Here is a 14,536-nt window from a genome sequence, read left to right on the forward strand (position 1 = left end):
AAGAACAAACACCTATATCTTTCCATATGAGCTCTGATTTCCCTTATTTTATCATGGTGATCATTTCTCCCTATGTAGGTCAGTGTCAACAAAATATTTTCGCATTCAGAGGAGAAAGTTGGTGACTGGAATTTCGTGAGAAGAGTCAGTTGCAACAAAAAATGCCTTTGTTTGAATGATGTCCAGCCCTAATCCTGTATCATTTCAGTGACACTCTCTCCCATATTTCATGATAATACAAAACGTGCTGCCCTTCTTCGAACTTTTTCGATGTACTCCATCAACCGTATCTTTTAAGGACCCCACACCACACAGCAGTATTCTAAAAGAGGATGGACACTATTTTTCTAGTGAAAATATTGAAGTAAGAAGTAACAGTTGAGTTTCAGTGGTAGAGGGCAGTAAAGGCAGAACACATTATTTGTATCACTCTGCTATCATATAGCAAACTTTACATCTTATAGCAACATGGTAGTGTACCCATTCAGGACAAACATTTATCATTATCATCAAACAACAAATCTCTATGGAGGGGAAAAAAACCTCCAGAAAAGTCACAATTATAGAAGTAGTTTACAAGTAAAGATGCAAAACAATTTTTAAAAATAGCAATTTCCCGTCAACAAAATTTGAATGAAGGCCTTTGACACATCAATATCAAAATAATACCATAACTTACCCCTCCCCATCCCAGAGCCCTGGCAAGATCATTACCAGTACCAAGTGGCAGCACTCCAACAGCAGGGGCTGGCGATATCGCTATCTGGTCGAGTATTGATAGAACCCATCCTACGGTCCCATCACCTCCGCACGCCAGTACACGCAGGTTAGGAACTTTACGAAACATCTCCAGCCTATCAAACACAATTGTAACATCATTAATAAATTTGGTTCTGACAGGTTATGTGATGAACTTCTGTTTTAGAATCAAAATGTAAACTACATTTATTTTATCAACTGTTTCTGTATTAAGCTCGAAATAAACACTCATTCCTGATTTCTTCCACGTACTTCAAACAACAGTCCCTAGGTTGCTCTAGGAAGATGAAAATCATGAACAACATAGTTTGTTGTATGTTTACATGAGCATACCATATCATGAGTAATATTATACAGATAACATTATTCAGGAGCATAGTGTCATCCATTACTGAAGTTTATCTTCAGTTTGTATTTATTTTTATCTTAAAGTCATCTTCGCATTCAAAATAAATACATGAACTGAGAAATTGGAAGACTTTCATTTATTATAATCAGTGAGATAGTTCACACTTCAATATACGATGGCTGGTTCATTAGTTTTCTCAGGATAACCAAACATATAATAAACACAATAAACACAAGGCTTACAAGATGTTTTTCCAAGGTTTTTTTTTCCTTTGAATATAGTGACCTACATGAATTCATGTAGTCTAACAATTTTCACAGTTTTCAGTGCCATTACTATTTTCAATCCCATTACTATGGGATGTGTGCAAAAAGTAAAATAAGCTTAAACTTCAACTTCTCCTGAGAATCTTCATGTGGGCAGCCAGCCACTTCTTCTAGTTGGAGACCTATGCTGTCCAGCCACATTAATGTGACCAACTGTCAAAAGCCCAAATAACCACATTTTCCCGAGTGGACCACTGCAAGACAAGCACGAAGAGAGTCAGTCAGGTTCTGGAAGGTACCAAAGGGGATGTGAAGCCATTGATTACCTCACTGCTGTGGCCAGCTGCAATAGAATCTTGGATGAGGATCCATGGCACAAACAACTTGTGCAAGGCGGTCCCACAGATTCTTGATTGTCTTTAAATCTGTCGAGTTTGGTGGCTATGGGAGTACAGTAAACTCATCCTGGTGCTCTATGAAACACACACATACTCTGTGAGATGCACGACACATTGCATTGTCCTGCTGGTGAAGGCCACTGTGCTGAGGAAAAATTAAGAGCATGTAGGACCGGACATTGTCCCCAAGGATAGATGCATACTTATGTTGATCCATTGTGCCTTCCAGCATGATGAGATCACCCAGAGAATGTCATTAAAACATTCACCAGACGATAATGCTCCCTCCTCTGGCCTGGGCCCTGCTGACTAGTACAGCAGGGTGTTTGCTTTCACACATTTCACATCAATGCATAAAAAACATGATTCATCTGAAAAGGCCACCTGTTGACACTCAGTGGATGCCCAGTTTCGGCAGCAGTGTGCAAATAGCAGCCAGTGAATATCATTAAGTTTTGCAGCAACAATCCCAGATGTGTTAGAGGACACAAAGACAATTCTTTTCCTTGCAAGATAGGGATGCCCAACCTAAACAGAATACTTCAATACGCATGCTACAAGAGCCCAAACACTGTACTTCATTTTATCTGGTGTTGAACTATCTTTCGTCAATCATTCTACTTATCAAGTGCACAGTTCTATTATTCTTTGCCATACAATCCCTAATCTAGGTCCATCCAAGATGCCAATTATAACTGTAGTGATGAAGTCTCAGTATCAGACAGACTTTCAAACAGCTCATGTACAAATATACAGGCAACAACGGTTTACTTTGTGCACAAATGCAATAATTTATATTTTCCACGGTCCTGCGGTACATCCCCCTCCCCACCCAACTCGGCTGGTAATACCCAGTTTTCAGGAGCCAACTATGAGTGCACCAGCATAAGATACTGAATGCTATATGGCACTAACCATTGTAATTGTGGAAGGAAAAAGAAGAAAAATTAGACTGCAATGACCATAAATGATTAACAGATGGCATACTCAAGCTTTAGAAGAGGGCGTCCTCAAACAAATGCTCCAATGTGTTCCCATTTATTGCTTCATGATAGCCAGTTTCTTCAATTTAAACAATAACAAACTATTTTCCATGAATCCCACTGGCATTACTGCATGGAGAAGAATTAGTCAACCACCTGCCAAAAGTTCTACTTGAAATTTTGTTGCCTGCTATATTACAGTACTACTCCTATTGCAAAATGTTGAATGCTTTTAAAAAATGTACATTGCTCCATTTAAAAAATTAGAAATTAACCCCGCAGTTTCTTCTATATCTCAAAAGACAAAGAATACTGATGATGTAGAAAAGTACTAGCAATTTTGCTTATTACAATTTGCTGAGAACTTCATTCCAGTACCTCAAATTGATGATATATTACGGGGACTTGGATTACTCTCATGCTGAATGACTTTTTAACCAACAACAATAAAGGGGGAGTTTCTTTTAATCTTCTTCTTCTTCTTCTTCTTCTTCTTCTTCTTCTTCTTCTTCCTCCTCCTCCTTTCTTCCTAGACTAAAGCCTGTTTCCTTCAGTATCCCACAGTCTACTCTGAGGTCGTCCCTCCATCTTTTCCGTGGACAGCCAATATTTCTTCTACCAGCTGGTAATTTATTTCTTATGATTTTCACAATCTACCATTCATTCAGTCTGTCTGTGTGTTTGTTCCATTCATGCTTTCTCTTGTGTACCCACCATTAATGGAGTCCATTTTACATTCTTTTCTAATATTTTCACTTCTGTCTCTATCTTGCAGTGTCTTCCCCATAAAACACAATTTTCATTTCTGTGGTTTAAGAAAGTCCTTTTGTTTTTGAGGTTTCCAGTCTTGCATAACTGGTCTAACTATTGTTTTGTATATTATTCCCAATACCAAGATATTCCAATGCGATTGCCTGTTGAATAATTTTCCCACCCACTTCCAGCATGCATGTAACTAGTTCCACAGACGTGATAATACAGTGTTTTATTTTTTTTAGTAGATACGGCCACATTTAGATTTTTGGGTGCCACATTAAATATAAGTAAAAGTTTCTCCAGGTTATCTTCACTGTTTGCCAGCAGAATTGCATCATCAGCATAACAAATGATTTTTATTTCTTTGTCACCCATTCTATAATTGCTATCCGCCAATACCTTCTTTATCACCTTGTCCATGACTAAATTAAAAAGCAGCAGGCTCTAATGCCATTATTAACTGCTATGCAGCTACTTAACCTGGAACCATTTTTTGCCTGGGTGTAGTTTTTGGAATAAATGTCTACAATTCTTTTTATTAAGTTAGAAAGACCCCATTTTTAGAATAGGTTTAGCACATCTGTTAAGTTTATTTCAGAAATAATTGAAATTACAAAATTTCTGGCATACTTAAAATTCATATTATTAATTGCACAGCAGAATGTAGGTAGTACTGGACATGCCTTTGAAGGAAGTAGACGAATTTCCTATTTTGTCAACGACAATGTAATCGATGGTTTTTATCAAAATGAAGATTGTAAGTCTTTCATTGGTATGATTTAGAATAATGGGATAAAATAAAAAGATATTCATAGCCCAAACAAATCTTCATCAGTTATTCAGTTATCAAGAACCCGTTAAATCAAAATTTCAGCCGCAAGAATGTAACCCTAGACACAACAAAAACTGGAGCCAACAACAATAAGAGAAAATGGAGTTAAGTAAAAAGTTTTTAGTTTGTATATCTTATGCCTACCGAAGCTTTTGAAAATAATGAACAGAATAAGAGGAATTTAATGGTGATGTGTGGGAGTGTAAGATTGCAAACTGTAATGCTTTTTATTTTCTTTCTTATTATTTTTATTATAAGTTTAAGAACTGAACTCAGTAGATTTATCCCTCTGTCATTGGATGGGTCTTTCTTATCTCCCTTTTTGTATATGAGAATTATAATACTAGTTCTCCATTCATTTGGAATATTATTACCAGTTATAATATTGTTAACCAACTTTAATATCAACTGTTCAGTTAGTGGATATCCTCCATACTTTAGTAATTCATTAAGGATCCTATCTTTCCCTTTTAACAGACTTAAAGCTTCCTCTATCTCTGCTTTTCTCTCAATGTTGAACCTAATAATGCTTATCTTTATTGGAATTAACAGTCTTAAAAGAAAGTACTTTACCACATACACACTTCAATTGTACTCCATTTTACATAAAAATCTTAACACTGGATTGTTTACACAATCACTATGAAGAATCAACAAAATGTACGGCTCTGAAATTTTACACCCCATCTCATACAGCGTAGTACTGTCCAAAGATGATTTGTGTCATCTCCATGCTAGGCTGAGAGCTCTACAAACATGCCTTATTGCTTACAGGAAGCAAGAAACAGAAACATTCAACTGCATTTATCTTGTTAGAAGTAGCGCATCGAAATAAGTAATTCTGAACACTAAATTGTACGAATAAAACAACAAGTTATACTTTAACACTGCCTTATAAAATAGAGCTTTATATCACTGTGTTTAGTTCTGACACTAGTGACATCATTTCTGATTAAGTTTATAGCTCCCTTGTTCTCACAGAAAATCTTGGAGGATTCCATACTGGCAATAGGATCTCTCTCACATATTAGAGTTATGATCCACAATGCTTCTTGAATTGTGTTTCATAAGGCTATGTACCCAGCTTCTTCACTGACCAAGGCTATTGTTTCTGTGTTTATTAGGATCAGGATTTAAGTCCCGTCATTAATCTAAAACAACATTCAGTAACAGAATGTCTGTACTCTAGCTCACTCCTCTGGTCTGCATCGCTGTAGCCCTCGAGTTCTGTATTGCACTTTGAACAACATCTTAATTCATAGTTTTTGGTTACCTTTACATATCTAAATATCTTTTTAATGGTGGTCCAATGTTTCTCTATTGGGCTCTTGTAGAATCTGCTTGCAATATGGGTGAAAGCAATATCAGGCCTCAAAGTTTGTGACGAATATAACAGGCTCGCTATTGCCCCAACTATAGTACACTTTCATTGCACTCTACATCATCTTCATTGGTTATTAATTTGGCTTCTGGCTCCAATGGTGTAGAAATGGGTTTTCAGTCACTCATACCAAACATTTTCAAAATTTTCTCTATGTGTTATGATTGGTCTTTGCATAACTCTTCTGCTTTCTTATTTTTAACAATATGCATTGTCAAGTACTGCTTTATCTTCACCAAATCATGCATGTTAATCATCATTTCTAGTTGTCTCTTAATATTGTTCATCCATTTTAATCTTTAGTCAGAATAAAGAAATCACTCAACCACAATACCTATTGTTGTAACATCATCTTTACTTCAATTATTTAACATATCTGGATCTGCCTTGATTGTTTCACACCAGTTTTCATCAAGGTTTTGTGTAGACATCTGTTTCAGCAATGTCCGTTCTGTTTCAATCTGTAAAACTCTTCTTCAGTCACAAAATCTTCCTTATTTCTAGACAAGATTTTCGAGCTTCTAGTGGAATCACATATAGTTCTTCACGTAATTTCTTATTTAAGTAAGCTGTCTTCACATCCATTTGGTGAATTAGGAAATCATCTCTTACTGCTATGGCTAAAAGGTACCTAAGTGATTCATGTTTTACCACTTTGCCTTCTTTTGCCTTTTTTGTTAATATCTCTTAATTACAAGTCGTGTTTTGTATTTTGGCTCTTCACTCTCAGAATTTATTATGTCAAATACCCATCCCAGAGACCAAATGTTTAGCATCTTCAGTGGTCACTTGTGTGATATTCTGTGTCAGTGATTGAGGTGCCCACCTGAGCAATGGATTGTGCATAGTTTTCAACGGTTGCTAGTGCAACAGATAATGTTTAGCGACTATGTGCTCCCCCCATGACAGGTAATGTTACTTGACATTGTGATCACTTCAGTGACTAGGTTCTTGTACCAACAACATTATCAATGAATGTTAACTCAGTGAATAATTGTGTGTTTCATTTGCCAGAACTTGCCGGTTCTACCTTCTATGTAAATTATTCCAAAGTGGTGACACTTGGCTGATGCAGACCAATTGCTTTGCATGTGTGATACATCATGGTTCACTCCACCAAGGTCGTTTCCACTGACACCGATGCCACTTAATCGCCTGGCGAGCTGCCTCTTAGTCATTTCCCATGTCGCCAGCCAGATACCACCTTTCTGGCTTACCCACCTGGCCCTCTGGTTAAAGCAGGTTGAGGCCAGCTCCCATTGCAGTGGCACGTCACAACATACAATGCACACTTATATTGTTAGCCTGTTCAACAAGTGCTACACCACCAAGGTTGATGACTTGGTTATGATATCAGGTCTGCCATACCAGCATCTCAAGAGGAAGCTCATATGCCACCTCTCCAGATCTCCAGCTGTGAGTGTATGCAGCTAAAATTAATGGTGCTACTGCTCCACCTCTGCAGCACGGTTGGCATCAGCACAGTTTCAGACAAGTTGTTTCACGTGCTTTGGCTGAACCAGTTGTCTAGCCAGGCAGGTGCCATCTTCACAACTCAGCACTCACTTCCCCAACAATGACTAACAATGCTCACCAACACTGTGGTTGAAGACCTCACTGCAGCCCCATGTTCTTGGCCAGCTCATGCTGCCACTACCAGTGCCTCCCTCAACACGACAACTACGCTGCTGGCCAGCACAGTGGACAGCAATGCCTCGGCACCCATCACGGTCAGCCAGAGATTCCAGCTACTTTCGGCCTAGATCGAAGCTCTCGCAGTGCAAATATCTGCACTTTGTGCACAGCCGCCTGCTGTTCCCACACCACCACACCTTTGCCAGCACATATGGGACCAAGGATGTACCGAAGACCAACCTACTATATGTTGGACCACTGCACATTCGAAAAACAAGCTCCCCACTGCTGTCCACCATGCAACCATCCAGACATTAGCAGCATCCAAACATCAGCACCATCTGTGAGTGAGCAGACACTTATAGCACACTGCCTCAAATTGCAAGTTTGTCCATGACAAAAAGTCTGGCCAGTGTTAAATTATAGACACTGGTTCCCAATTTGTGTGTGTATCCATGAACACTCCTCCCTGAGCATCAACCAACACCGCCACTTCGACTGTCAAATGCCAACAACTCATGCATCGTTACCAATGGGTGTCTGCTCGATGCACTTGGCAACTGGATCTAGGCTTGCACAACACCTTCAGCTGGCAAGTCACCATCGCAGAGATGATGCCGATTTCTTAGCACATTTTCGTCTTTTTCCTGACATTGTCGGCTGTCATCTTATCAACATGGACTCTGATCGATCAATCGGCAGGTTCTGCCACATTGCACAAAATTTTGTGCTGAAGCTTGTCTGTGCTGTTGATGCAGGGCAGTACCAGGACCTTCTTGACTGTTTCCCAGCGATCGCATGTCCACCTGTAGCACCACAAGAGGTACAGCACAGCACGGTCCATCATATCCACACCACGCCTGATCCTCCAGTTTTCAGCAAACCACAACACATCCCACCAGAACAACTTGCTGCTGCTAAAGTCAAAATCAAGATTATGCTTCAGGATGGCATCATTCGCCACTCAGGCAGCCCTCGGTCCTCTCCTCCACACCTGGTACAGAGGAAGAACGAATCCTGGCTACCCTGCAATGAAGGCTGCGCTTTTAATGCATGCACTACCCCAAACAAATATCGGGCCCCAAGACTTCACAAACTCAACCAAACCCCCAGTGGTGCTTTAGTGTTCGACAGCCTTGATTTCACGAAGGCACTAACACAGATAAAAGTCACCATAGAAAGCATCTTGAAGACAGCCATCACCACATCCTTTAGCCTATTTGAATCACTTTAAGCGACATTTGGTCTCCGAAATACTGCACAGACGTGGCAGTGATTCAACGATAGTGCACTGTATGATGTACCTTTTTGTTTCGTCTACCTAGATGACGTATTGGTGTTTTCTTCTTCACAACACCAACACTGAACATCTGTCACCAGTGTTTCACTGACTGAACGACTTTTGGGTCGGAGTTGGAGTCACCCAGGAGATATTCCTTGGCCACCAGAGTTGTATAGACAGTGTCAGCCCCTCCCCAAAATAGTTGAGACTACTCAGGAAATTCAGCATCCACAAACTTTCAGAGAATTTTGTTAGCTCCTTGGGATGCTGAACTTCTACCACCACCATCTCCTTAGCACAGCCTTCATTCAAAAGCCACTGATGAATGCTCTTGCTAGTTCTAACACTAATAGCAACAAACATGTTCCTTGGACAGACCATATGACACTACCGTAACTGCTGCTAAGAACAGTCTTGCGATGCTGCACTTCTGTTTAACCCAGCACATGATGCCCAACATGCACTGGGTGGTCAACGACAGGCTGCAGCATACCTTGGTGCAGTCTTGTAGTAACCCTTCAATGTTCCTTGCAACCGTTGGCCTTCTTTTCAAGAAGCTCACAGTGGAGCAACTAAGACAGGAAGCTGCTTTCTATTTATGAGGCAATCTGCTACTTTTGCCCATCACTGGAGGCTAGGAACTTTATGATATTTACCAACCACAAACTCATCATGTACAACTTCCAACAGACCAGTGATCAGTTCCCACCACGCCAGTTCCACAAACGTAAATATATCTGGCAGCTCAGCACAGACATTTGGCATATCTAGGGAAAGGAAAATAATGTTGCTCACTGTCACAAGCCGCTGGGATTGCTGGTTGCATCGATTTTGCTGTCCTGACTACAGCACAAGAGGTCGCTATTGAGCTGGACTCTTATCGTCATCCCAAACACTGACCTCAGACTGGAGTGAGTGTCTATCCCTGGCAAAGACACAACATTTCTGTAACACCTCCACTGTCAAGCCATGTCCTTTCCTACCAGCTCCTTTCTGCTGGCAGGTCTTTGACAAAATTTACAACATGTGTCACCCTGATGTTAAGGCTATTACCAGGCTCCTCGCCCATCACTATGCATGGTCTGGCATCTGCTCAGACTGCCACAATTAGGTCCGCTGCTGCGATGCTTCCTGTCAGCATAGTGAGGTTGGCCAGCATGTCCATCCTACTGTTAGTGATTTCACTGAGGCTACAGGGATGTTTACCCAAGTTCATATTGCTATTGTCAGTCCCCTACCCATCTCTGACAGCCTGTGGTACCTTTTAACTATCATCAATCGTTTCACACTCTGGCCAGAGGTGACATCAATTCCTGACATATAAGCTGAAAGAATGGCATGAGCTGTCATCAGTATGTGGATAGTTCATTTTGGTCTCCACTCCACATCTCCACGGATTGTAGAAGGCAAACTGGACCACAGCTTGCCCGACTCTGTGCACTCATCACCACCATATACCAACCAGCCAGCAACGATATGATCAAACGATGGTATCACATTTTGAAGGCTGTTCAACTTTGCCATAACACAGAGTGGACTACTGCACTACTTACTCACTCTTTCTTTCTTTCAGGGGTGTGGGTGGCACCAAAGATGTCGCGAAATTAGGGAGGCGGGGTGTGGGGAGGGCCTTAGAGAGAGCCTTTTATTCACACACGTCATTGTCGCACCCATCAATCATCACAGCATAGGAGGGTGCGAAACGGGAGTGCTGAAAAAGAGGAAACACCTTTCGCTGTTTTGGATCACATTCAAATTTCATTGAAAGGTTTTGAACTTTCCCTAATGGTTCCACAGTGTATTCCAGAACAAAAATTGCAGTCATACTACTGTCCAAAGTTGTCAGATCACGTACAATGAGGTTACAGCCCCACAATGTCCTTAAGAGTAGGTTTGAATCATCCAGAGGGTGTCAGCAGCATTCAACGTTGTCAAGAACATCATCCTGTTGCTCATCACACTGGAAACTGTGAAATTTGTGGGAATCAACACCCCCATGAGTGTAGGTGGTTTCATTGACACCCATCATGTCATCTCCCTAGGCTTTTCATGTCGATTCTGAGTGGTAGTGTGTCCGAAACATTTACCTCGACCACTCATTAGAAAACCCCAAGATTTCTGGGCTGGGTGTCATGGTTCTGACATCCATCACAGGGGTGTCAAAAGAAGGGATGAAATGTGAGTAAGTAGCTTTGTGACAACCTTCCAATTGTGTGACATGGTCACGATGGCATTAGGCAGAATTGTGGTGGAATTTGGTGCCAATGTGACATCATGAACCCACTTTATACCTCACATGAACTTCTGAGCTGTGGCCTTCTTTTTACATGAATAACAATAACAACATCCAACACTCAACAAGCATTCAAGTAATTATAAATATTATAACAATTAAAGTCAAGAGAGATGAGGCATTCCCAAAAGGCGCAAGCTGTACAAGGTGTATTCAAAAAGTAAGGTGAATATCTATTTTTACGAAAAAATCTTTATTTATTCATCAATTTTCATGTTGTCCCCTTCACAGTAATCCCCCTCAGATGCAGTAAACTGGTGTCAATGCTTCTTCCAATCCTTGAAGCACTCTCATAAGCACATTTTGTTAAAGCATTGAGTACTTCAAGCGATACAGTTTCTATTTCCTCAATCGTTGAAAATCTTCATCCTTTCATAGGTGTCTTCAGCTTTGGGAACACAAAAAAGTCGTTGGGGGCCAAATCCGGTAAATGTGTTGGCTGAAGAATGATTGCCATGTTGTTTTTGGCCAAAAAATCTCTCACAAGTAACGATGAATGAGCAGGTGCATTGTCATGATGCAAAGGCCAAACCATGGGGGGGAAAAAATATAAAAATAAATAAATAAAAAATCAATAATCGAATGTACGTTGCCCATGCAATTTGAAAAGTCACCTTAGTTTTTGAGCATCCCTCATAAGATGGTGTTGTATTCACAACTACCAGTTTCATGTCAATATACAATATAGATGCACCTTCAGGTTTATAATGGTTATATTTCCATATGTAGATAGACAATTATGAACCCTTGGCTTTGGGAATTTATTCCCATCAGGAATCAAACTACATTGTAGGGCAGTTATAATAAAATTGAGTACACCCAAAAGATGCTTGACAAAATGTACAAAGCATGACTGCTGAATTAGCCAGGCTGGATAACACCCCTAAGAATATATTACATAATCCAGTAGACATCGGTTGTATAAAATCAATGTAAGTAAAACCTCGTGCGATGTGCGTACTTCCCCATATTGCTAACAGGCCTATATGGTGTAAGCAGCCTGTGGCGGTTAGCAATACACTGGAAGACAGAAGGCAACCGTGCCAAAGAGGATAACTTCCCAAAAGATGGGACTCCATAACTGTCCACCTACATTATGGAAATATAACCATTATGAACCAGAAGATGCTTCTACACTGATATGAATCTGGTAGCTGCAAATGAAGCACCTCCATACAGCTATGCACCTTTTGGAAACAACTCTCATTCTAGACTTCAACTGTTGTAACTTTTATGATAATTTGAAAATATTGAGTGTCAAATGATGTTAATCTTACTCACAATGTATCTAAGCTGTGATTGCCCTCCCCAGAAAGATTTTTTTTTTCTTCATTTTTTTTTTTTTTCATGTGTCGACACCTTGCTATTCGAAGTGTCACCGTGCTGGAGAGTGATGTATGGTTCTAAGCTTTTGTGCCAGTACAGAGGAAGGTTGTGGGCACCTTTGAGTCAAATTTCAAATTTGTGCATTACCACAGGAGACAACTATGGGATTTTGAAAAGTGATACCTTTTTTCTGTGGTGTATGTATTTTATCAGTAACTTCATTAAGAGCTGTTTTACCTCTTATTAACATGCACTGATGCTCCAGAATGTAATACCCTTTCTGGTTCTCTATTACCCATTTTTCCACAAGAGTAATAAATAGAAAGTGCCTTACTTTTATTAATAGTTTTTTCTCTCTGGGCTATTGGATTCATACCTCTCGGTTACTTTGTATTTAACTCTTCGTGACATTGGGATACAACGTGGCACATCTTCTGAGTGTTATAGCACCTGACTGGTTCCTTCTTTTTCTTCTAAGAATAGAATGCTGGAGCAGTTTCCTTCTCCACCGTAGGGCCACTCTGATGTACTTTTCGTGTCCTGCAGAATCTTCACTTTCATGCTATCCCTATAATCATTATGCCTGAGCTTTTTAACCCCTTAATTATTGGTGCACATTTATCAGACATTCCTACTAGTGATACTGTGCCTACACAGTCAACGGAAAAACTGAACACAACGTTCATCAGTAAATTTGATGTACATATGATCTGATTGATGAATTTGTCCATGTTCTTGCACTAATCTCGCTTACTTGTGACACCTCCATCTTCAAAAACACTCTGTAACTTGTCCCAAACTTCTTTTTTCGTCACAGTTTTCTCTATGTCTACATAGTTCACTGGATCAATCAGCTATGATCTTGCATTCCAGTCCTTACCTGTGCTGTACCATTCACTACATCCCATAAATCGTCCAAATGTAAGTACACTTCCACAGCCAATTTCCATGCAGCATAGTTCTCATGACCTACAAGTCACTCTATTTGTTTTGATTGTGCTGCGCTCATTTTTCACATTTGCCTTTATTAAAATGTAAACTTTCATGGCCGGAAATATCATGTCCATTATAATTATCCGGGCTGTTATGCCGTGGTCGGTTGATGAATTCTGTGGTGATTCCCAACGTTTCGTCTCCGACTGCGGGAGACATCTTCAAGGGGGTCCGTAGCTTGATGGAAGGTCCAACACACACACTGGCTCGTCAGCAGCGAGCCAGTGTGTGTGTTGGACCTTCCATCAAGCTACGGACCCCCTTGAAGATGTCTCCCGCAGTCGGAGACGAAACGTTGGAAATCACCACAGAATTCATCAACCGACCACGGCATAACAGCCCGGATAATTATAATGGACATTTGCCTTTATTGGTAACAAGGACAGTATTAAATTATGCAATCTCTGGCACACCGGCTCATCTCAATAGCTTTCACAACACGCTTTCTCATTCAGGATTATTCCAATGACTTCTTTTCTTCTATATATCGGAACACTTATTCTGAATGCATTCACTGTTCTCTGGACCTGTAACTTGTTAAAACTAGTGCAGTGAAATAAATAATTCTGAATACCAAATAAATAATTCTGAATGCCAAACTGCAGGAATAAGGCCTGTTATATTTTAACATTCATGATTACATATGGAATTAGTATATTCACAGTATGTTGTCAAAGCAACACCACAGACTATACAAAACACTGTTAGAGAGGTCTATTACAGTCTGTGCAGCACACTTTGCTGAATACACATACTAAATATACTGTTCATATGATGTTGTTGTCTTCAGTCCAGAGACTGGTTTGATGCAGCTCTCCATGCTACTCTGTCCTGTGCAAGCTGCTTCTTCATCTCCAAGTACCTACTGAAACCTACATCCTTCTGAATCTGCATAATGCATTCATCTCTTCATCTCCCTCTATTATTTTTACCCTCCACGCTGCCCACCAATATTAAATTGGTGATCCCTTGATGCCTCAGAACATGTCCTACCAACCAATCCCTTCTTATAGTCAAGCTGTGCCACAAACTCCTCTTCTCCCCAATTCTATTCAGTACCCCCTCATTAGTTACGTGATCTACCCATCTAATCTCCAGCACTTTTCTGCAGCAACAAATTCTGATAGCTTCTGTTCTCTTCTTGTCTAAACTAGTTATCGCCCATGTTTCACTTCCTTACATGGCTACACTCCATACAAATACTTTCAGAAAAAGACTTCCTGACACTTAAATCTATACTCGATGTTAACAAATTTCTCTTCTTCAGAAATGCTTTAATTTCC

General features: G+C 40.2%; 1 protein-coding gene across 1 annotated transcript in view; it reads right to left on the reverse strand.

The window, feature by feature from the left end:
* LOC124804650 (eye-specific diacylglycerol kinase) overlaps positions 1–14,536 on the reverse strand; it is an 879,337-nt gene that overhangs the window by 163,995 nt on the left and 700,806 nt on the right. Inside the window, exon 7 of the mRNA XM_047264874.1 lies at positions 680–854. Coding sequence (XP_047120830.1) covers positions 680–854 — 175 coding nt within the window. The remainder of the gene's footprint in view (positions 1–679; positions 855–14,536) is intronic.

This window comes from Schistocerca piceifrons, chromosome 7 (assembly GCF_021461385.2).
Source record: "Schistocerca piceifrons isolate TAMUIC-IGC-003096 chromosome 7, iqSchPice1.1, whole genome shotgun sequence".
Taxonomy (NCBI): Eukaryota; Metazoa; Arthropoda; class Insecta; order Orthoptera; family Acrididae; genus Schistocerca; species Schistocerca piceifrons.